The sequence below is a fragment of the Dermacentor variabilis genome, chromosome 10 (genome assembly GCF_050947875.1).
Source record: "Dermacentor variabilis isolate Ectoservices chromosome 10, ASM5094787v1, whole genome shotgun sequence".
In the NCBI taxonomy this organism is placed as follows: domain Eukaryota; kingdom Metazoa; phylum Arthropoda; class Arachnida; order Ixodida; family Ixodidae; genus Dermacentor; species Dermacentor variabilis.
This window is the reverse complement of record NC_134577.1, coordinates 89,796,241-89,821,855: the sequence shown is the minus strand read 5'-3', so window position 1 is coordinate 89,821,855 and position 25,615 is coordinate 89,796,241. Positions and strand designations below refer to the sequence as shown.

Below are 25,615 nucleotides of genomic sequence, written 5' to 3'. Positions count from 1 at the left end.
GCTGAGAGCCTGTGTTGTAGCCACCTCTGTGTACAGGCGCCCAAATCTTTAACTGGCGTGCGCGAGCGGCGACTTTTCCGTGCGTCAGCGCCGTATGACGGGGCGCGGCTGGAAAGAGTCTGAGGCTAAGCGCATGCGGACAAAGCGCGCTCAGCTTGGCCCATCGTCTGCTAAGCTGTTTCCAGCCTCGCCCCGTCATACGGCGCTGACGCACGGAAAAGTCGCCGCTCGCGCACGCCAGTTAAAGATTTGGGCGCCTGTACTTGGAGTACCATCGCGTCGGCTGAGGCCAAGTTGTTTTGGGAACGCGCCATCACCCGTGTATTTGTGCTCTTGAAGTGCAGTAAATATAGCCCGGGAAGGGAGGGATGCTTGAAAATCAGATGTTTTGTTCAGATTTTATGGCATTGTTTGGGAGGAGTCCATTTGCTACGAAATGCACGGAAAGTTGAATTTATCTTTAATGCCCCTCATTCACCACTTACGCACGTTTCGACTCTACACCGAATATTCCTGTTAGGTCAATATGCCAATATGATACATGCTTGTAATTTAATTTTTTTCAGCTGATGGCATCCGGTGGAGCTCCGTACGGCAACGACTGCTGCTTACCTGGTGCCACAACTTTGGATGAAGGCACAAGAAGCCCGGAACGAGCATTTATATAGAGCAAAATAAACATTTCATCAATTCAGAAGACGTCCTGCGCTTTAATTATGAAATAGCACGTGACACAGATTCGGTGGAGCCTTCTAAAGATCGTTCGCAATAATTTTTACGAAATAATAAAAAAGGTTCCGCGCGAAGGTCGCGCGTGGTTCAGCAGTAGAAGCGAAAAAAAAAATAAATGCCGATCGATGGAGCCGGCGTGGCGTGTACCAATTGGTCTTCAAAACGCGTGCGCCCAAAATCGAAACCGGAAGGTGTCAATACTATCCGCTTGGTGCGCCACAGTCCATTCGGCCAATGGGCTCTATGGGAGTGTCCGCTCGTGTTGAAATTTTTTTTCTGGATGTGTACATGCAATCAGATCACACAAGGTTCGGTGACAACACACAGCGGATAGAACCATCGATAACATTCCAGAAACTTCCGATACAGGCAGGCGCGTCCTGCGCTGAGCGATAACATTTGTTAGACGGTCAAATGCGGTCAGCCGATAAACAAGTACACGTATCGATACCCTCCCCTTAAAAAGCATCGTCCCGATGCTACCAACAAGAAAGCGTAAACAAAAACACGCGTATTAAAGAAAAAAGCAATAACAAAGAAACTAAGTGTCTAAGTTCGTCAGCGGGCATAGAAAGGCTTAAGACGAACCGCGTGGCTGACTTCAGGGCCGGCACCGCTGTGATTGCGAAATGCCGTCTGGCACTACGTCATAGTCCAGTGCGCCAACGCGTCGCATGGTCTTGTAGGGCCCGCAATAGGGGCGTAACCGTTTCACGTTAAGTCCTCGTCGGCGTATCTTAGTTCAGACCCAGGCACGGTCGTCGGGCTGGTGCTCGACGTCGCATCGTCGAAGCTTATAGTGTCGGCAGTCGATCCTCCGCTGGTTCCTGATGCGCAGGCGGGCAAGCTGTCGGGCTTCTTCGGCACACTGGAGGTAGGAATTAGAAGGGATAATCTGTACTATAGCGCTAAAGACAGTGCTTTGCTATATGAGGTCCGAGCTGGTTAAGGACAAAGATATACCGGAGAAAATACGACAACAAGCTTAGGCATGTGTATGCTGCAGCGAAAAGTCGGAGACCACTCAGAATTTTCTAATGGAATGCGAAGGGATTCACCCGGGGGGAACCGGAGGTAGTGTACATATTCTAGAAGCGCGATTGGGTTAAAAGTGTACGGTACCATCAACACGCCAGCACTCGAGATAAGCAAGGGGTGTTTTCAGTAATGACGGAAGAAAAGCAGGGAGCAAATTGATACTACCATATCCGTTACTAGCATAGGTAACGGTGCAAGGCAGATGGACAAGTTCTGAAGAAAAAAAAATATCCGGAGGTGTATACGGAAATACTACAACGAAAGACGTGTACTGCACGCCTGATTAAATCAAGCAGGCTAGGTGACTATTTGTAGATGCCCGGTTTCTAGGGGCCTGCCAATAAATCATCATCATCATAGATTTGGAGACTACCTGCATGGTGCCGACGGTGGGATTGTGCATCGAGCGTCCGCGTGATTTCCATCGCAACAATGCTTTACCGTTCTAACAAACCGTTTTACTTTTTAGCTCCTCCTTCAGGTCCTTTATCAATTTACAGGTCGTTGTACGTCCTACCAGAGGCCTTGATCGGTTCCAGCACCACGTGGTGACGCTTGGCGTGGGGTCGGCAGCCCATCGGACGTACTTCGATGCGCTGTACGACCACTATGGTGGAGGCATCCTGAATGGCGTCACCTTCGAAGAGATGCTGAGTTACGAGCACGACATCATGCTGCCGCTGCTAGAAGCGTACCACGCCCCGCCCAGGAGATATGTGTTCGAGAGGAACCACTCCGATACCTCGGGAACATGGGAACGATGGACCAGCGACATCCAAGGTTTCTACGGTTTGACCGGAAACGAGCGGGTAAACCCATAACCTGCTGCTTGCTCTTCACTCCCTTCAGGGTTGCTGACAATGTTCGAAGCCATAGTCGGAGTGCACGGAGGAATGCAGGTTTCTCGGCTTTTTGCTGCCTACAGTAACTACGAGATTTTTCTTGCGATTGCAATCTCAGAATACCTTTAACGTCATGCGCAAGTTTGCCTTGGCTTTAACGCGACACTTCAGAAGCAGAATGGGTTCAGCTAATTTCTAAATAATGCTACCACTAGGGAGCCTCCATGTACCGCGTTTTTAGGGTGGTGACATCTCTGACGAAATTGTCGCAGGCCACAGCCAAATCTCTCCGAAGAACCGCCGTGAGGTAAAAGCTGCCGCTAAATTTGGCGGACAGCCATTTTGATTCTCTGCGAAGGTTCAGGAGCGCTTAAACCGCTTCTGCATTCTTTTGCCATGCAGAACTCCAACTAATTTGCCCACTCGGAAAAGTTCTGAGCTGTTACCGCTGTTAGCGGAGTCCGATTTTCAGCGCGTGGCTCCAATTAAACTTTAAAACGGCGACGATGGAAGGTAGGAAGACAGCATTCTCGGCGAAATCAGGCCGCAGCTCATCCGTTCGCTGCAGCGAGTGTGCTCGGCAGCCACATGGGTATTCAATGGGAACGGCAGAGTCTGTTCAGCTTTCATGTTGTCGCTGCTGTGAAGAGTGACAGTCCCACACACACAATGCGAACTAATGTTAAGCCTCAGAGAGTGTGTCGTGTGGTCTCGCCCCTTCAATTCGTTTTGCATGCGCTTAGCACCTAATCGCCAGCAGCAGATAGTCTTGCGGAGCGCAAACCATGCACTCTAGCGTTCACACTAAGACGTGTATGGCCCTTACGTCGCCTTTGCCTTTGCCTAGTGCAATAAGCAAGCAAAGCCGACCTTGAAAGAAAACTTTCACCGCTATCTCGACCGGGTTGCTCAGTTTCACGATAGCTAGTGCATGCTGTCCATTTAAGCGGACATGACGATATGCAGTTTCCGAAGCCTATGTTTTGTTTCGACTCCACAGTTGTATGTAATTAAGTACAGGAAAAAAGAAAAAGGATATCCGTACTATACAATGTGTTAAATCTTACAAGTACATGTTACGGGGCTAATGCGTTACTTAAGGTTGTAAAAGGGCACAAAAAAAGGTAGGCGACCCTAATCTTTGACTACTAAGACTAACACCTTGGCGTTGGTGTTATGTGCATTGGTGTGCGGTAATCAGTGATTTCTAATTATTTCGGACACTTCAGTAACCAAACTTGTAGCTTAAATTATGCTCTGATGAAATACTATAATGAAACCCACGAATTTTGTACTGTACTATTTCTTTTTTATTTTTTCTGATTTATTTAGAATTTAGTCTCAGCTAATTAATTCTAATTATTCCAGACACTTCAGTAACTTGCAATTATATAAACTTATGCTCTGACATATCTATGAAGAAACCCATGCATGTTGTGCTGTACTATTTGTTTTCTTATTTATATTTAATTTCGTCTAAGCTAATTCTAATTACTACAGACACTTCAGTAACTCAACTTTTAACTTACCTTATGGTCTGATATCATATGTATAATGAAACCCATGAATTTTGCACTGTACTATGTCTTTTCTATTTTTTCTGATTTATTTAAAATTTCGTCTCAGCTAATTAATTCTAATTGTTCCAGACATTTCAGTAACTCAACTTGTAACCATGTAAGCTTATGCTCTGATATCTATAATGGAACTTGTGAATATTTTGCTCTACTATTTTTTTCTGAACTTCGCCTCCGGTCATCTCAGGAGGTGAACTGTAAGTGCTGCTCAAGAAACAAGAGTGCCACTCGAAGCTCGTGTCACTAATCAAAAGGACACGTTCAGGACACAGGACGTGTGTTAGATCCTCCCACGCGTGCACCAACGCCATTTGTTTGAACGTTGCCAACGTTCGTGCTTAACTGTAATTACGCAGTAACTGAAGCAAGTGCCGATGTGAATTTGTCGCACTCCCGTAAAAGTGCGAACTGCAGCTTCTTCGGCCTCAAGTACATCCAATTACGTCCGACAGTTTTTTTATCCAGCAAGATTGAAGTCTTCCCGGGCAAATGGTTCCCATAACCAAGAAAGCATTCGAAAAGCATTGATCACTGGAATATACAGCCCTTGAATTGTGCACATAGTCATAATTTGAGATCTCTGATTCCTGCAGAGAAGCTGGTTTATGATATAAACCCTCACCAACCAACGCCATGCAAAAACAAACAAATAAACCAAAATAGGAAGGCTAATTAAAAACGAATGAGAATGTAGCATATTCACACTGTAAAAGACGCGGATTTAAAATGTCTGTCGAACAGAACAAAATGCCATAACAAATTAGCCAAGCAATCCTGATCCTCCGCACACTAGGCTGCTCAAAGGTCTGTGCAAGTTGGGTATGTAACTGCACATTGAATTTCTGTAGCAGTTTTTTGGCCGGCTACACAAGCAGACAAATGTTACAAGGTGAAGTTAACAGTGTTGCAGTACTTACTGGTTTATTTAGGCGGAAATCTGTTACATGTGATGTCAATTATGACATAGTAAGAGAACCTGAATACCAATAACTGGACTGAACTTTGGAAAAGTTCACGAGGTAACAAGAGTTGATGACCTTTAGTCAAACTTGCTTGTGCCTAATGCAACGCTGCACAGCTCTTATTTTACAGCAAACAAATCTATTGAAAGAAAACTTTCATGGTGACTTGATATCTCGATGTCATGACGCCAATGAATGCTATTTACAAGCACATTACCGTGTGCAGTTTCATAAGCGCATGTTTTGTTTTTCTTCACAGTGAGGCTTGCTTGGTTGCAACTCCAGCAAGAAAAAAACTGAACACAATATAATGTGTGGTAAATCTGCCTGCATGTGCGCACCAACGCCCGTTTGTTTAGACGTCGCTAATAACTGCTCCTGACTAGATAACTTGCAATGCAGGAACTGAAGCAAGTGAATGTGCGTGTTCTTCCACTCATGCCTGTAATGGAGTGAACACCGTGTTTTTTTAGCCCTTGACTGCGATAATGCAAATGTTCTTCATGTATTCAAGAACCCAAACATGCATCATTTTATGGTCAGGCGAGCTTTATTTAATCCAGCAAGATAAAATTCTACACAAATGATTCACGTACGGAGGAATAATTCGTAAGGCATTTGTCATTTGAAGGTACTCCACTTTATTTGTGCACATCCCCATCTACAATTGTTGCCGGAAGGGCTACACTCACACGCACACACTCACACACACACACACTGCGCACTTACTGTCCAACAAAAGAATGAAAAACGTGAATGAAATCAAAGGAAATGTGAATATATACAGCGGATAAACACAATTACTGAAAACAAATAGAAATACAAGAAAATATTTGAAACAGACAGTACTTAACAATAAAGGTGCAGCTTCGCACATTATCATTCTGGTCTGTAATCCTTGCAGCAGGAAGGCCTTTCTTACCAACTGCACCATTAACACAAGATTTTCCGAATAAAGCAAATTAGAAAGGGCAGTTAAAATTGCATTAGCAAGCAGCATGAAAAGATGGGGAAACGCGTATATACAATGAATGCAATGGTGTCCTACGCACAATAAATACAGCAGGTAGGTGTACAGTGTGTTGCACAATAAAGTTGTCTAACAAGAGGACTCTACTTACGAAGTGAGCTGTTTCGTCTACTATTTGGCTGACGGCTTCACATATCAGGCAAAACATGCATATGCAGCACAGCTGTCCCTTCCAATTTCTTACTTTACGAAATTTTATATTAATAAACAATGTCATACAAAGTAGAAAAAAAGAAATCAATAAGCTGGATCCAGCAGCTAATCTACAGTCTGTATCCGCACTATGCAACTATGTTCAGAATTGAAAGCAGCAGGCTACAAGGAGGTTCTTTCTTGATCATTTTGCTTGACCTATGTATGAAACGTTTACTCCAGCATACGTCTTGCTCGAATGTGCCTCAACACATCGAGCCATTTGTTGGCGAAGATGCATTCGCAAGCGTGAGGTAACAAACTTCTCCAAAAGCATCTTTCAAACCTTTTCTTTGTGAGAACTACACACTCCTTCAAGATTAACCTCCACATTTTCAGCCAGAAACCTTGATATGGTCCTAAACGAAGCCTTCATGTCCAAGATGGTATCAGCTGAGACAAATGCCTTGAGATGTTCCTCAAAGTGAACCAGGACAGCCATCGCTTCATTGCTGGGCCTTATTAAGTTGCGAACAGCTTTGCGTGCTCCTTTAAGTTGACGAGTGCACTGTAGCTTTCATTTTCTCCCACTAATACTGTACTGCATTACTCGCAATTCCCTGTTGTCTGCGTTACCGCCATGAGAAGAAATCCTGTAAAGTAGGCGAGGATGTCGCATTCAATTGATGAAACTTCCTCAATAACAAGGCCCTCTAGCCGCTCCTCATCCCTAAACTTCACAAGCTGCTTTTGTAAAGTTGGACTAAGAAGGTCGGCGAGGTGCATGCTGCCATCAATGTCGTAGCTTGTTGAGTTCGGTGTGTTTAGAGACTGCCCTACACAAACCAGCTTCAAAGCGGATTTGACGTCGTATGCATTTGGGGTCGGCTTTTTCATCCGCAAGATTGAGATGTTTTCCAGGCAGTCTTGAATTAATCGACTGGTCAGGACATACATGTACCCACGGTGGCATAGAAGTTCTGCGAGGCTAAGTACAACAGATGTTGAAATCAGAAGGCCTGCCTGAGACGGCTTCCAATGCGCTGTTCACATCTTCACATGTCGCAGCGTATGCTGGGCAAGGTAAAGTGTTACTATAGCCTCTTTATACCAGGTGACAACTATCTTGCTCAGAGCAAGCACAGGATGACGTGATTGCATTAAGCTATAACATCCCCAAAATAGCTTAAAAACCAAGCGGTTGCTTCGGCTTCGGCTGGAAGCTTTCCTTTCTGGGTTAGGTACGGAATTCCAGCAGGGGCTTCACGAAAAAGCTGTACAGCAATGCTTACCTTCATTTTCGTAAAATCTCTAGTGCTCACGTGGACAGCAGACAAGTCGTGTGCTATCTTAAGATCGTTATCGGAGTCGTGATCGAGTACTTTCTCTACATGTTTGATGTCGACCTTGTTGCCAAACAGGCCCTGCTGGTTCACTATCTCATTGCTCAAGTAGAAACAGCTTACCAGCAGAAGCTGAGCACGAAGAATTTTTATAAAATGTGCAGGGGGGTGGGGTCCATCATAAAACGCAGCAAGGTGACCGTGAGGGACACTGTTAACTGTTTCAGAGTTTCAATGGCGAGAAATACCTAGCAACTACCACACCTCTCGGTTTGCTGACCGCATATCACTCGTTACGACAAGAACTCTTAGCGATATGCTGTGAAGCATTTATATGAGGCTGAAAACGTCTTTCAGCAATCGTTCATCAACAGATCTGCCCGTGAAGTGGTATGCAATCGTTTGTTTTAGCGCTTGTCTAGACCGCCCACCATGAACACCAAAGGCGTGGTTCGCTACATTGTCTGGTGTATCAGGCAGGGTCGTGCTCCCAAAAAGGTAGTCCAGTGAGCGGTCATGCTCGTACCCTTGAACGATTTTCATTTCATCTATGAATAGGACACAATCCTTTTCAATATCCTCCATTGCCCCCACTTTGCATTTGAGCACATCGAACACTTCATGGAGGATGCCTGGAAGAAAGTGGATGTTTTGTAACCTCCGTATCAGGGTTCTGTTTGAGGGCAGGGGGAGACGATAATGATCGCAGTTCATAACCAGCTGCACCACATGCATGCTTGATTTGTAGCGGTGTTCCGATTGTTTTATCGGACCAAGCGCATTCTTTGCTATTTTTCTTGTTAGTAGTTTCTTTTGGTCTTCATTTACGAATTTCATCTTGGACATGTGGTCAAGTTTTTGGCGCCTAGACTTGTTGCTTGAGGCTTCGAATGGAGGCCTTTGCGTGGTTGTGCAGCATTCCCAGCATCTTTTACTTCCGTCTTAGGTCACTACTCTTTTTAAGCTCTGCAGTGCTATTGCATATCGATTCTAGCTTTTCTTTGGTGTCATTTCCAGAGAAATTGAACAAGACTAGATTGGTAGTTCTGGTGTTATCACAGGACCTAGCTACTTCTTCTGGTGACAATTCTGACACCATTGCGCCAATGGGTTCAGAATGGATCTTTGTCAGCTGTAGTGAAGGGAGCATGCTCCGAGAAGTGCTACCACTGAGGTGAGCCGATGTCTGGCTAGATGACTCAGCGGATACATGGGGAACGGATAAGGAACACTTCTTTCCATTATCGATGCCATTTGACTGAAACTTGCGCCATGTGGCAGCAGCAGTCCTCTGTTGTGAAGGCTCGTCGTCCTCATCACTTGCTGATTGTGTAATCTATCATCCTTTTACTAACGACGCCTATTCTCGCGCTCTCCAGTCCGACCTTAACGTCATTGAAACTTGGTGTAATAATTGGCTAATGTCCCTCAACGTCAAAAAAAAAAAAAACGTCGCTACTTACTTTCCATCGTCGTCAATCATTTATTTCAGCTAATTACATTATCGCCGGTTCTGAAATATGTGCTGTGACTTCTTATAAGTACTTAGGTATTAACTTGTCCAATAATCTCGGTTGGTCCCCGCACATTTGCAGCATTAGCAATGATGCCATTGGTGCACTATGCTACCTGCGCCGTAATCTACGGTTGTTCCGCCCTCTGTCAAACTACTCGCATGCTTAACAAACGTTCTACCCAAAGTGGAATACACATAGTTATGATTGAGGCTTAAATCCCATCGCTCGTGATCCGTTGTCAAGATTGGAGTCGGGCATGAATTAGAACGTAGCTGGCCCATGCTTTTGTCCAACTTATCCACGCTGAGGACGTTGATGAAGGGAAGGACTGTTTCTCATCGAGAACGAGGAATATGGGTCTATTTACACTATTTATATCAGTCTAATATGACTGCTTGAGAAAGTACATCAGTCTAACATCACTGCTTGAGAGAGAGTGTCCTGAGCAGCCGCACAACAGCGGTTTATAAACACTCGGTCCTCCCCTGATACCTAGGTGAAGGAAACGGCCGTCAAAGCACCGTAGGCGAGTTGACCAGGCACCGTAGGGGAGGCGAAGCACCGTAGGGGAGGCGAAGCACCGTAGGGGAGGCGAAGCACCGTAGGGGAGACGAGGCACCGCAGGGGAGACGACCCGGCACCGTAGGGGCATTTATTCCCCGAGCTGCAGCGCGCCCGCCGGCTACCTCTTTGTCTGGCGTCTTGGTCGGCGCGTGGGAAGGGGTCTCAGTAGACGTTCCCGCGGGCTCAGTAATAATAGTTGGTCCCCCGAGCCCGTATAGTCACAATGGCGACTTCGTCAAACTCGGGTTCAGCGAAGGAGAGTCGAGGACGCACGTATTGTTGTTCACAAACAGTCGACTTAGCCACGCCGTGGCTAGAGGTTTGCGGCGACGCTCCAGAAAAGTTGCCACCACAGTCGCAACTGGCCAGCAAAACTTGCACTGCAGCTGGCCGTTCTTAACAGCGCCTCCATGGCCCGGAAACTCTGGACTGTCCAGTGCTATCAACCGCTGTGCAGGAAGAGAACGGCTGGTGGCCAGGGGGTGATACCTTGGTTCGCAGCGACCACTTGTGTAATGATGTCACCGCCCCAAAACATCCAACAAGGACAGGCTACTGGAAAACGAACCCCACAACACGGCTCTGCGCCGAGATGACGTACCTTGGCTCTCACTTTAGACCTGCTAGGCTTAAAAAAACATAGTTGCAGAAACAAAAAATGCTGCATTTCGCTATGCCAACTTTTGAAGCAATTTCGAGCTGGCAAATTCAGCAATCATGGAGGGAATCCTGCTAAAAGAGAGGGGATCTTCTTTAACAAAATTAACACTAGTAACTCTACGATTTAGGTGGGACCCTCAATCGCAGAATTCAAATTAGCCTGCCCAAACCATCCGCATTGCTATGCAACTTTCTATTTTTATATCTAACGGAGAAGTTCTACTCTTGGAGAGTGAGGCTCCATCGGAGCAAGTGGCCATTTTTGTGTGACATTTGATTGAGCCACGTCAGAGGACAGTGGTTGGTCTCGAAGATGAACTTCGCTCCGTACAAGTAACACGACAACTTCTGGGCGGCCCAAACTAAACAAGCGCATTCCTTCTCTGAAGCGCTGTAGGCTTCCTCTCTTACATTTAGTTTACGGCTGGCATAGAGGATAGGATGCTCCTCGTTATCGTCGCCTACCTGACTAAGTACCACGCCCATATCTCTGTCGCTTGCGTCCCATTAAAGTATGAATTCATTTGTGTATTCTGGCGCGCGAAGCACAGGACGTGAAACTAATAGCGTTTTCAACTTTGGAAAGCGTTCTCTTTGTCCTTATCCCAGTGTACGCTACTCGGTGCTCTCTTTCGGAGGGCGTCCGTTAATGGACTTGCCATTTGCGAGTAATTCGTAATGTACCGTTGATAGTAGCCCAGAAGTCCCAAGAATGAACGAAGGTCTGTTTTCGTGCGCGGCTGAGAAAATTCCCCAATCGTGGCTATTTTCAGCTCGGCCGGCCGTCTCGTGCCCTGGCCGACAACATGGCCCAGATAAGTAACCTGTGAACAACAAAATCTACACTTTTCCGCTTTCATCGTTAAGCTGGCTTCCCTCAACGGTGAAAACATATCCAGCTTTCCTGGACACGTACCAACTAGCGCCCCAAGCGGCCCCGGCCCGAAGCTAGCGCGTTTTCAATGGAACGAGCGGGTTTTTCGCGAATAACAAAAGCTGCAGGTTGATTATTGAAAAAGGCAGGTGACAGACGTGTTCTGGAAGACAATCCACACGAGCCAAATGCTGTGATCCCGCTATGGCACGTAAGAATTTTGTTCCCACAGCAGTTAAAGATTTAGGAATGGCAGTCTATAGAAACGACTAAAATTTGTACTCGGTTTTCAAAGCGAGAACGGTGTCTGTGATAAAACTACGGCGTCTATCGTAATACCCAGTGCAGCGTATGTAGTCCGGAGACTCGGCTTTCGATTGATGCCTATCTCGATTCTCCACACGTGGCGTAACACTGTTCCCAAAAGCGTTTTTTGTAACATTGTCGTGAAAATTCACGTGGTATCTATAAAAACATGAGCGTACCACTAGGCGAAAGCTCGGAAGCCGTGGCCGAGTGGCAGAATCGCGCGCACCTTTAGTCTCGCGTCACAGATTCCCACTTCGCACTTTTTTTAAGCCGCATAGGACCTAGTTTTGTAGTCTCTCACTAGATGGCAAAAACACAAAACTCAAGATTTGCTTTCAGTTCTGGTTTTCCAGTGGTGCTCTTGAAATATGTTTTCTATTTTTCCTTCCTAAAACGTAGCATTGTCGTGTTGATTTGTTCAGTCAGCGCTTTTATGAAGATATTTTGCATTGGACATCATGACTAGAAGCTTGCGCATAGCTTTGTGTTATGCCCCCCCCCCCCCGCCCCCCCGAAAAAACTTTCCTGCTTTGTAGCGTAGACCCTGGGAGAACAACATGGCTATTCTTATTGCGTTCTTCTGGAAGGTTCGTTTTCTTCGACTTTCGGCTGTCCTTAATGGCACACACTACGAGCGAATCAGGTCCACCTGGCTCACAGTGCCACCCGGTGGCCAGTGCTATTCCTATGCAACATTCGTGTGGAACAAACGGTCTGCTAGGCTGAGTCGCTGCCCGAACGTTTATAATTTCTAAAGATTCATCCAAATAAGAAATGCACCAACTAGAAGAAGATGTGCAGTGCCTGGATTAATAGCTACTGTTTGTGTTCCCTACAGCCAAGTGGTATGAATCCGTAGATGTGGCCGTAAATAAACCATTTGAATAAATGTCCCGTGCTGTGTCTGCCCCGGTCGCTCTACAGAGAAGCTAACTTGGCTAGCCGTCAGCATTTAGGATCACGATATGGCGTCGCTCGTTCGGTGCATTTGCTTTTAATGCGCAGCATTCACTGGCCAGTACCCCAGCAATTTGGTAGCAAAATGGTGCAAAATCGTGTCCGTAACGCCAAAATAACTTGACGCATTTCCCATATAAATATATACGTCTTCAATAAAGGGTTGGGGTGCCCAACATGAAATTGGAAGTGGCATCAGCATAAATTTGGGCGTGATACAGGCATGGGCCAAGTTGAATTTGGTAGTGATATGGGAGTGGCCCAACGTACATTTGGGGTGAAATGGTAGTGAGCCAAGCTGAATTTGAGGCTGATGTGGGGGTGGCCCAACCTAAATTTGAGTTGATATAGGGGTGGGTAAGCCTAAGTTTGGGGGAATATGGGGGGTGGACCAGCCTAGATTTGTGGATCATATGGGAGTGGGTCAACCTGGATTTGGGGATGATATGGGGGTGGACCAACCTAAATTTGGGGGTGACATGGGGACGGTTAACCTAATCACGGGGGTGATGTGCGGCTGGGCCAAACTGAATTGGGGGTTGATATATGGGTGGACTAACCTGAATTGGTGGGTCATTTGCGGTGGGCCATCTTAAATTTGAGGTGATCGAGGGGTGGGCCAGCGTTAGTTTGAGGCGGATTTGGGGGTGAGCCAACCTGGATTTGCAGGTGGTATTGCAGTGGGCCAATCTAAATTTGGTGGTTTGTGGAGGCGGGCCAATCTGTATTTGGGGGTGATATGGGGTTGATACTACCTAAATGTGGGGGCAATCTCGGGGTCGGCCAATCTGAATTTGGGGGCGATATGGGGGTGGGCGAACCTAAATTGTGTGGTGCGTGGACTCGAAATTTGGGGGCGATTTATTGAAATTCTTGGGTGGAGCAACTTGAAAATTAGGGGTGGCCCAATTGAAATTTGGGATTGGGCCAACTTGAAGTTTAAGGCTGGGCGAAATGAAAATCGGGCGTTGCCGACTTTACACATGGGGGTGGTCTAATTTAAATTTGAGGGTGTGCCAACTGGAAATATGGGGGTGGGCCTACCTAATGTTTGGGGGTGGGCTAATTGAAATTTGGTGGCCTGTTTACGAATGGTTAGACAACACCAGTGGTGTTTCTGCATCCTTTTCATCATCACGAAGTACGTACATTAATAATTGTTAGCCAATACCCCTCAAGGTGAGCTATCACTCGAGCCTTCCCAGCCCACTGGGCTAATAATGTCACAGGGATGCCCTCATCGTGAGGACTGCGACGTTCAATGTGGAGATCCACAAGAACTTATCGCAGACTGAGCTGATTGACCATTTTCACACCTATGTCATCGCTAACACTACTCGCTCGTGCTAGACGCAACACAAGCTTACAACGATCATAATTCAACTTTCAATCGCACGCTAGTCGACACGCTCTCAGGGCACAATTTCGCCAATCATCTGTATAGGAACCTTGCTGGATGTTTTACTGTTATGTTGCGTCGTTTTTCACGAAAGCCTTCTCCCGCAAAGAGAATACATTTTTGAGATTGACGATGCAAGCTAGTACATAACTCATACGAAGCAAATGTATAAACGGTCATAGTGATTTTTCATAAAAGATATATAGGTAAATAATATTTCAGATGGTATTGTTTCGACCGGGCATGACAACGATTTCTTCCCGCCTCTTACAGTTCTTTGACCGCAAACCTAATAATTTTGCCCAAACATGTTGCCTCAATACTACATTGGCTAAATGTTCAAAGGTGCGGTGCGTGGTCACAGCTTCAAAGCCAGTCTATTTTGTGTACCGTTGTTGATATTGTAGTAATGTGGAGTTTTCCTCTTCATAAGAGCACAGAAAGAAAAATATTACAGTCGGTAGCTAAGCCAAATGTACATTGAAAGATCTTTTTTAATTTGCGGGTTGGTCTTCTCGGCTGGTAGATCGCTGTCTGATCACTTCAACGAATTTTGTTTGTGTGCAACTGCAGCAAAAACGTCGATACTACCGTTTCATTGCCAGAACCTTTATGACGTCCACACACGCAAGAAGGATACCAGATTATTGGCACACACACTTTTATAAACTGATATTGTTTTCCTAATTTCAGTGTAGCGAGGTGTCTGCGAACGGAGCATTTTCTTACTATCAGTGCAGTGTTAGCAGTGAGAAGCAGTTCGGTCGACCATACCCATGAGGGCATACTAGCCACTGTAACGCTTTACTGTAGGACAATTGAAGTGTGAAAAAACTTGGTGTGCCTTGCTCTTTCCGCAGGTCGTCCATCCATTATGTTATGATGACGATCAACGTTGTGTCCGTCAGGCCTCCTCATTTTTAGCTTCACCATCGCGAGAGCGGACAGAGAAAGGAAGCTTTCTTCACAATCAGCCCCAGCGGGATTCCACCACTCGTAACAGCTGCAATATGCATTCAGTGGCTGGGCATGCTAACCACATCCTTAGTTTCACAATCGCTAGAGCGCGCAGAAAACAGGAGAACTTTGCTCGCTATCCCTACCACGAACCCATGCTAATGCAGATATAAGTACGTGCAGGGGCTGGGCATGCTAACTTCTGCGCTACCACCTGCCACCACACCTAAGATTTTCGACGCATACCTGCTTCTTGTTTTCATCGCAGACGCATGCAGGACAACGCGGATAAGAAAAAAATCTCAGTGCCCTTCCACTCTGTGAAGAAGGATAACCAGCAAAGCTATGTATGTGGGCCCCTTAATGGCGAACTGCACCTCCGCCGCGGGTCGGCCTGCCATTGCACTATCTTCGGGATCGGCCCACGTATGGGGAGCGCTTAACGCCTGCTTCAGCTCCGCCGCGGGATGGGTCGGGTCGGTATTTCACTGTCTTCCGGATCGGCCCACGTATGGGGAGTGCTTAACGCCGGCTTCAGCGCCGCCGCGGGTCGGGTCGGATCCGTATTTCACTATCTTCCGGATCGGCCCACGTATGGGGATCGTAAAATCTAGGGACTGTTTGTTTCGAATTTTCGATTCAGGTTATCATGTGTTTATCGAAAATTGGCAAAGATCGCAAATTTTCGGAAAACGAAACCATCAAGTTTACAACTCTGTCTTCCAACAATGAAAAATGATATCACAATTCTGTGCATTGCAACTTACAGCACATCTAAAGCGGACAAAATTATTGTATAACACATGAATCTCAAAAGAAAATTAATAATATGGAAATGCAGCTTTTGCAGAACCCTTGTACACAACGTAACGAGTTCACTTAAGATATAAATCGACATGTCGAATTTGTCCGCTTTGAACTAATGAATGCCGTTTACAGAAGCGTGACATCTATTCTTAATGCGCATCTATTAATTTGTAAACTTCGCGCTCCTATCTTTTCGCACTTTCGAATCTCTAAGATTCTTAACATTCAGGCCCTAAATGAAAAGTTCGCTTCCAAAAGTCACTACAATTTACCTTTCTCTTTAGAATCCAGCAAATTTCAGGAAAATCGGTCCAGGGTTTATCCGAGAAAAGCGCTTCGGCGTTTTACATCTATTTGAATAGGCCGCGCCGGAGTTGGGCCCGAGTTAGAACTTCATCTTAACGGCTTCACTACATAAAAAAATAAAGAAAATAAATGCCTCAGCCGTCGATACCGCCGCCCCAGATTTCGTCACCATGGCAGCGTCACCACCGGCACCGCTGCGTGAGCAGCTATCAACCTGTTCAATTTTGTTATCTTCCTTTCCTCGGCGGCAGCGCATTCTTGATGCCAGCGACGCACTATATCTTCACGATCATTGCGTCATGCATCACTTCTGCAACCATGCAAGCTTTCGGCGGCACATGTTCTCTGCTATATTGACAATAAGAATTTAAACTGCTTGCCTTCGAAACAACAGCGTGAATAAATATCGAAAGCGGGATGGCTACAAGGAGCATGCTCACGGGGCCGTAGTATTAATGACAGCATCACAAAAGGCTAGGTACAGTCAGGTTGACTTTACAGGTTTGCAAGGGGTGACCGACGGGCTAGTTGCTTCATTATCACAGAAAGAACAGCGCTTCAAGTTGTTAGCACAGTTTGTGTGTGGATCCTCCTGTGTGTCCCGTCTTGAAGTGCCGTTCTTTCTGTGACTTATGTTCTTTTTTTGTGTCAGTTACGCCTTCCAAGAGCGTCTAAGAAAATTTTGGTCCTCATGGCTGTTAAGAAGCATGTTCAATCGAAATTTTTTCACTCGGCTGCATAATCTAGAGGACGGGCTCCAAACTACTCATTTTCTTTAGTGACGTAAGACCAATTACTGAAAACCTAATTAACGTAGCTTTGTTAATTATCCGCACAACTTCACAACTTACTCCGCATCCAGAGGTTGCGAGTAAGTTGAGAACTTGCAAGAAGTTGCAAGTTGAGGTTGCAACGCTCGAATGATAAAATGATGTCACCAATGCTTGTATTGGTTTAATAGTTTTCATTGGTGCAGTTAAAAGCAGCCGGCACGTTGGTGGTGCTGCAGGCTTCTTATAAAGTGTGAAAGCTTGGCCAGGTTTTCTTCGCACAAATCAACTTCGCGAGCTTAAGCACATGTGCACTTCTGCCTTTACAACCGATTCTCCTACATTACACAAGAAACACCTCAGCGCTACGGTACATCACACAAGGTGTGCGAGAACATTGTGCGCGCTCCCGATTAGATTTCTGAGCGTTGGTGGCATCAGGCTAGGTTTCCTGGCATCATGATGAATAAAAACAGCTGCCTGGGGGAAAGCATTGGGTACATGTTCAGTACTTTGTAACACATGGATCAGCGTGGACATGCACTACGTTAGAACGTAATGTACTGAAATATCAAGATGAGGGTTTTGCTGCATGTATTTTGGCTGCCTAATGTTAAGATTTAAAGAGAAAATATGGTGTTTCTCTGACAGTTAAGGCTGACATGAAATATGAGCTCTGACACAGTACCTGTGGTGGATCTGGCCCCTGGACTACAGGGCTACATTGAACCAATACCAGTAATTGAACTAATACCAGAAATACCAGTAATTGGAAAATGTTTAGCTCTTGAGTTTTCTGTATGTCGGCGTCGCTGTGCAGTCTTGGGGCCCTTTTACCACGAGCACTATGTTTCACCTAATATTAAAAGGAACTGTATTCCTTTTTTTGAGGGGGGGGCGGTGGTGGCTTTCTTAGCGTCTAACCACTGTTCCAACGTTATCGGTTAGCTCAAGAAGCGCCTGCATGTTTTTCCAATATCCAGTATGTTGTCACGGTTTCAACAGCGAAAGAGCGTCATATTATCAGATTGCGCGCGTGAAGCAAATACTGGCGTACATTCTCCATCACATTTGAGGACCCGAAATTGCGCTGCAATGCACGGGCATTCCAATCTGATGAACCGATGCCTTGATCCGTATACATCAGATTTAAAGGAAGCACTACTATGAGCGCAACCATCGTTGTGCTTTGAGTGTTTTCCAGCTCAAGCTCACCTTATAGTTATATTCGTGACACTCTGTTGGAAGTGTTCTGTTCTTCACGTCACTACAACGTGAGAGTATAGACGTGCTCCATCTTCACTGAGTGAATGCTGGGAAACGGACTATGATTCTTCTTGCGTATGCGTTTACACATTTACCACAACAATTTATTTTTTACAACTTACTTTCTCAATTTAGGAGGCTCTAAATACGGCAACCTTATATTAAGAGGAAGTTCCAGCTCGGGCCCAACTCCGACGCGGCCTATTCAAGTACATGTAAAACGCAAAACCGTTTTTCTGAAATAACCCCTGGGCTGATTTTAATGAAATTTGCTGCATTTGAGAGAGAAAGTTAAATTCTAGTGACTGTTGGAAGCGGAATTTCGATTTACGGTTTCACTTTTGTTTAAAAGATTTTCGAAAATTCGACAGTTCGAACAAAATAGAAGCACGAAGTTTACAAATTCGTAACTCTGCATCAAGAACAGATATCGCGGTTCTGTAAAGGCAACCATTAGATAAATCGAAGCTGACAAATTCGCTATGTCATTTTACATCTTACGTGAATTTGTTAAGTTGTTTACAAAGGTTCTGCAAAGGCTGTATTTATATAATAATAAATCTTTTAATATTCGTGTGTAACATATCAATTTTGTTCGCTTTAGATGTGCTATTAGACGCAATTCACAGAATTGTATTATCATTTTTTTTTGTTGAGTTACAGAGTTGTAAACTTCATAGTTTCATTTTCTGAAAATTTTCGATTTCTGCCTATTCTTATTAAAAAATTGACGGCTGAAATCGAAAGTTCGAAACAAACAGTCACTAGATTTTAAGTTTTGCTTTTAAATGCAACAAACGTCATCAAATTTGGTGCAGTGATTGCCGAGAAAAACGAATTCTCCTTTTACATGTATTTATATAGGAGCACTCGAACTAAAGCTTCCTCTTAACAGGAGGCCTTAATAACACAGAAAACTTAAACGCTTATTCGTCGGCTTTCATCTCATGGTAAGGAATTTCAATAAAGATATCCTTAGGATAATTCAAAGCCTATCCGCTTGTCAACTTTCATCTGAGTTACCCTTTCTAAGCTGATGCCGACTTGCAGCTGGTTTGGATAGGGGGCCCTTGACATACGTACAACCGTCAAACAAATAGTTATTCGGAATGTTTCATTTCAGGAAGGCGTCTTACCCTCCTGCCTTTCATTACCGTTCGCAAACACGCTTAAGAGGAAGCTTTAGCTCGGGCGCTCCTATCTAAATATATGTAAAAGGAGAATTCGTTTTTCTCAGCAACCAATGCACCAATATTGACGAGGTTTGTGGCATTTAGAAGCAAAACTTAAAATCTAGTGAATGTTGGTCTCGAACTTCCAATTTAGGTTGTAAATTTTTTAATAAGAAAGGGGCAAAAATCGAAAATATACAGAAAACCAGACTACCAAGTTTACAACTCTGTAACTGAACAAAAAATGATAATACAATTCTGTGAATTGCATCTAATAGCGCATCTAAAGCGGACGAAATTGATACGTTAAACATGAATATCAGGAAATGTATTATTATATAAATACAGCTTTTGCAGAACCCTTGTAAACAACGTAACGAATTCAAGTAAGATGGAAAATGACATAGCGGATTTGTCTGCTTCGAATGATCTAATGGTTGCCTTTTACAGAACCGCGATATCTGTTCTTGATGCAGAGTTACGAATTTGTAAACTTTGTGCTTATATTTTATTCAACCTGTCGAATATTTGAAAATCTTTTAAACAAAAGTGAAACCGTAAATCGAAATTCCGCTTCCAACAGTCACTAGAATTTAGCTTTCTCTCTCAAATGCAGCAAATTTCATTAAAGTCGGTCCAGGGGTTATTTCATAAAACGTTTTTGCGTTTTACACGTCCTTGAATAGGCCGCGTCGGAGTTGGGCCCGAGCTAAAGCTTCCTCTTAAGACGAAAGTGCTGCGTGAGCAGTGTCGCTAGCCCAAACGAACGAGCTACCGTAACTCATGTCGCCTATATCGCTGTCATTTAGGTTTAGATAAGAAATATATATTTTAAATCGACGCCTCATGAATCCGAAAAGAGCTGCCCACGACCAGCTCCAGCTAGGTTTCTTTCATTTCGTACTTTGTCCCAGCGGCTAATAGTAGCTCACAAAGCAGAGCGCTAAGTGTGGAAGTGGCAGAGAAGGTGTTCTATACTGTCTCGTCACCCACCGAAAATTGCACGCTGCGATGCTGGCCATTCCTAGAATATTGTATATGTGACGCCCAGCCATTTGCTCCACAGCAACATTGTTTTGCGATGGGAGAGTGCAGGTGAGAGACAGGGTAGTTATGGAGATGAAGACACGCTGTTTGCTGCAGCAACTTAAGGATGAATGAATGAATGAATGCCTTCGTTTATTGAGAAAAAGGAGGAGCAAGCATCAGTTGAAGCACGTCTCAGCACATTGGACAAGAAGCGGGGGACAAAGAGTGGAAAAGGTGGAGTCCGGGTGACAGGTGAAGCCGCAGTTTAGGGTCGATAGAATATAAGCGAGAGTTGGTGAAACCGGTTGAAGTCCAGTGCATACGTGTGATGTGGCGAGTAAGTGATTCGAGTCACCGCCCAGCATCCGTTCTCTACAGTAGTATAAGCGCCCGCCGTTCTTGGTAATAAAAGTCTACTGAAAACCAACGTTGGCAATTACTTATTCATCAGCCATACCTCGCCGCGCATTCCTTAGTTGCAGGTTCTGTGGATTACAACTGCGCTGTCGCGACAAGTTACGACCATACCGTGACGCTTGCGGTTGCGGTTGCCATACTCGTGACTCTTATCATTGCGGGAACGCTATAAAAATGCGTTTACTGCGCAAGATAGAGAAGAGAAATTTTAGAACAGCGTTTCTCGCCTTACAAATGCTCAATGCAGGCACCCTTGCAGCATGTTACGGTGCGCGTCGCTTCAAGACAGAGACGAAAACGTAAACACAAGAACATGTTAGAAGACAGTGTGCCGTCTTGGGCCTCCTGCCAAACATATCCAAGCCAACAATATGTTAACAATCATGCTGTTGTTTCTATGCAGAGAGGTTATATATTTAAGCTTCTGGAATAACAGTCCAATCCGCCGCCTACGGGAGCGCGTGAAGCCACCGGCGGCCATATTGTTAGAGGAAAAGGAGCGCGGCTAAACTACATGGCCGCGGTGTACGCGTGGCGCTCCCTGTGCTTGCGGTTGTGCATTGAAAAATAAAATTAAGCCCCTTTAAGAAGTTTATCAGTCCCCGTTGCGTGTCGCTTCACGTTGTGCGTCGTTGACATGCTGTCGTAGATCGACAGCATGTCAACTAGCGTGTAATTGATACTTCATTAAGGTCGTTGCGTGTTTGTGTTGTGTCTAGCAAGATAGAGTAGTGTGAGACATGACACTGGAGAGAAGGTGGTGAGCGAAGTGCGCGAAAAGTACTTGAGGATAGTCATATTGAACGTCGACACCGTGTTGAAGAAAGCCTGCGACTTCGGTTGCACAGGTCGCCAGAAAGGCTTGAGTGGTAGCATACTGCCGGGTGTATTTCGTAACCACAGCGATAGACACACACTTTGCGGATGTAAACAGAGGAAAGGAACCTAGTGAATTGACCGGCCTTTACGAGCTCTGGCATAGTTTGAAAAACGAATGCGGCGAAGTATGACGCACAATATAGTATATGCCAATCAAAATGAATGAGCGTGGTCACATTTGCGCGACACGTTATGGTGGCCAGCCACCAGGACATCATGAAATAGCAGCGATGACAGTTTTTATTGGGTGCTTGAGAATAAAAACGAGCAAATTAGAGACGTCCGAGGGACGTTTCTACGGTACAAGAGCACATCGCCGCCTTATCCCCCCTCCCCCCCCCCCTAGAAAAAAACAGAAAAACAAACACGAAAATCAGCTTGCGAATAGGGGCATCATACGATCGAGCACTACGGCGCTTGTTGATCTTGTTCAGGATAACGTCAGCGTTTCATTCAGCGTTTATTTGAGAAACTTTGTTGAAGCTACGTCTATTTGCATCACAATGGCGGTCGTAATCGGGCAAACATTGACAGCATTTCATTAGAGGGTGCCTAACTACTCTGTGGAGATTACGTACAACAATGACAACAAACAACACAGAAAGCTTCGCGTACATCGATTCGCTTATACGTTGGATCCTCATAATTGTTTAGACTACCAATTTATACGTTTAAGAACGGTGCTCATTAATGCAATATTTGCATTGACAGCGAGCAAAAGTGGCTGTCGTGTCCACGGTAGAATTGATTAAACGGCTTTAATCCCACGTACATTATATCGTTGCCAACTTCCGTGGGATTGCAGTCGTCAAAATGGGGTACAAGTGACAGGAAAATCCGGAGGTTGATGAGCGGCAACAAGGCGGAAGCTTGCACGAGACCTCAGGGAAATAAAATGACTTTTTGAGCAGCGTGGTCAGGGGGCCTTGCAATGGTTTCAACGTCTATTAAAAATCCTTCAAAATATGGATTTCCAGCGAAACCGCTGGAAATCTCAGGAAAGCATTAGCCCAAATATAAAAGATGACCTAAAAATAAGAAACCATAACGTTGACAGGGTGGCAAAATTTTGGCACAACTAAATTGGCGGTTGAAGCAGTCCAGCTGAAACGCGATGGTGTGAAATAAGGCGAGAATGTTGGCAAGTGTGGAAGAGAGGTCAATTACGTGGACACTGTGGCCAACGATAGCGCCCGGCAGCTTTCAGGCGACTGCACGTATAAGCGAGATGCCAGGTAATCAGTCGTTACAGTGTGATTCATGTCTGAAATATTGGACGCGGACTCCATCACATTAAATAAAGTGTATTCTACTGTGTCATTCTTCAACGGCTGGTACCGATTCTCACGCAATGAGGATAGGAACGAATTGTCTCACGTGTCCCCCGGCTGTCACCTTCCTCAAGCTGCCAACATTCCTTCCCCTCCAAAGTTGCTTAGTTCTTATTGGGTTGGGCTGCTAATCACGAGGTATCGGGATCGAATCCCAGCCACAGCAGCCGTATTTCGATGGGTGTGAAATGCGAAAGTGCCCGTGTGCTTAGGGTTAGGCGCATGTTAAGGAACCCCGAGTGGTCTAAATTATTCTCGAATCCCTCACTAGGGCGTGCCTCGTAATGAGATCGTGGTTCTGGCACGTAAAACCCCATTATGTGTTGTGTATCGTACGTTAAGGATGTCCTTGGCAGTCGTACAACTTTTGAATACAAGTGTCGCCAGGAGTTGTGCGCGAGGTCTTTGAATATGTGGGTAGCCTTTAGGGCGTCCGATACCTTATAGTTTACATTGCGGCTATATTATAAAGGCGGAACAGCAACATGGTAGATGGAGAATATACAATGCCTCATATATTACTGGAAAAAATTTTAAATAGCGGTCTTCCTCCTCACACGTGGATAACCGTCATAGGAGATTGCTTTGGAAACTAACTGCAACTGTATATGTGATATCCAAGGGTGTACTTGACCTGGTGACAAGTAAATGTGACGCAATATTGCGAGCAGCTTCGGTCATAGCATGCTAACAGACGATGACACAGACTGAAGTGACTAGCGCAGGAATGGACGCGGGACACTAAAAAGGCGGCAAGGACAAGCGCAAACTTCTAACTGGACGTTGGAAGCTTGCGCTTCTCCTTGTCGCCTCTTTAGTGTCTCGTGCCCACTCTTGCGCTAGTCACATCAGCGCGGAATACCAACTAGCCCGTTCTCACACCCTGTGGTGACACAGAGACAGTTTGCTCAATTCTTGTGTCGTGACTTTTGCGTCAAGGTGCAAAACCAACATATCCATATATATGTCTTAATACTTAAGCACATCTCGATTTGTAGCTGCGGCGGTAGCCCATGAGTGCGGAAGCAAGATCGCTAGTGAAATAATTGGGGCACCTTAATGAAACCAATAGGTCAAAATCAAAAGCTGTCCAAGAAAGCGTCTCTCGTAGACACTGTGCGATGTTCGGATGTTCGCAATGTGTGCCGACTGAAGAAAGGCTGCCACGGAGTGCTTCTGACGGTTAGCCTAGCTTGTTTACTCCGTAGCATCAAAAAGAAAAGGAAAAGGAAAACGAAAAAAAAGGATCGTATCAAAAGCCCCGAATCAATCATCGCTCGTCGCGACTAAACGCTCCTAGAATGATAAGTCATTTCCAGGCGACGAGCGACTACGCTTTATCAAGAAGACTGATAACGCCGGCGAGACAAGCATTGTGGCGAAGTTCAATGCGCAGGGATAGCTTTTGGTTTTCTTTTTCTTTTGTTGACGTCATCACGCGTCACCGCGGGAAGTTTGAAAAGTTTAAGGTTAGTACGCCACGTGGTGGCACTCACGCGAACTAAACCTTCGTGTCCAGAAAAGCTGGCTACGCACCTGTTTGAGGTGCGATACGTGTTGTTCCCAGCTATCCGAAAAAATTGCTACATCATCAAGATATGGCAAGGCGAACTCCAGAAAGTCTTTTAGGACGATATCCATTAACTTAGAGAAGCTACACGGGGCGTTCTTCAACCCGAAGCTGAGTGCGAGAGGGCGGAAAGTGCCTACAGGTGAGATGAATGCGGCATAGCGGCTTACACTTTCTGAAAGGGGAACTTGCCAGTACCCCCGCACGAGATCTATAATGGAAATGTATTTAGCAGCGCTAACTCTTTCAATTCGTTCCTCAATGTTGGGTATCGGGTACAGCTGATCCCTAGTGATGGCATTTAACTTCCTGTAGTCAACAAACTCAATGAGTTAGCGGTACGAGGGAAAATAGAAGAATTCCTGATCAAGTTACAGAAAAGGTATTCGGCTTTAAGTGAAGAAGAGGACCTTAGTGTTGAAGCAATGAACGACAATCTTGTGGGCACCATTAAGGAGTGTGCAATAGAAGTCTGTGGTCTCTCCGTTAGACAGGATACCAATAAGCTATCGCCGGAGACGAAAGATCTGATCAAGAAACGCCAATGTATGAAAGCCTCTAACCCTACAGCTAGAATAGAACTGGCAGAACTTTCGAAGTTAATCAACAAGCGTAAGACAGCTGACATAAGGAAGTATAACATGGATAGAATTGAACATGCTCTCAGGAACGGAGGAAGCATAAAAGCAGTGAAGAAGAAACTAGGAATTGGCAAGCATCAGATGTATGCGTTAAGAGACAAAGCCGGCAATATCATTACTAATATGGATGAGATAGTTCAAGTGGCTGAGGAGTTCTATAGAGATTTATACAGTACCAGTGGCACCCACGACAATAATGGAAGAGAGTATAGTATAGAGGAATTCGAAATCCCACAGGTAACGCTGGAAGAAGTACAGAAACCTTGGGAGATACTCAAAGGGGGAAGGCAGCTGGGGAGGATCAGGTAACAGCAGATTTGTTCAAGTATGGTGGGCAGATTGTTCTAGCGAAACTGGCCACTCTGTATACGCAATGCCTCATGACGTCGAGCTTACCGGGATCTTGCAAGAACGCTAACATAATCCTAATCCATAAGAAAGGGGACGCCAAAGACTTGAAAAATTACAGACCAATGAGCATACTATCAGTTGCCTACAAACTATTTACTAAGGTAATCGCAAATAGAATCAGGA

At 45.2% G+C, this 25,615-nt stretch overlaps 1 protein-coding gene across 2 annotated transcripts in view; it reads left to right on the top strand.

The window, feature by feature from the left end:
* LOC142560794 (neprilysin-1-like) overlaps window positions 1-25,615 on the top strand; it is a 63,227-nt gene that overhangs the window by 25,648 nt on the left and 11,964 nt on the right. For both annotated transcript variants that reach the window (XM_075673148.1, XM_075673147.1), the window contains one exon: window positions 2,271-2,579. In XM_075673148.1, coding sequence (XP_075529263.1) covers window positions 2,271-2,579 — 309 coding nt within the window. The remainder of the gene's footprint in view (window positions 1-2,270; window positions 2,580-25,615) is intronic.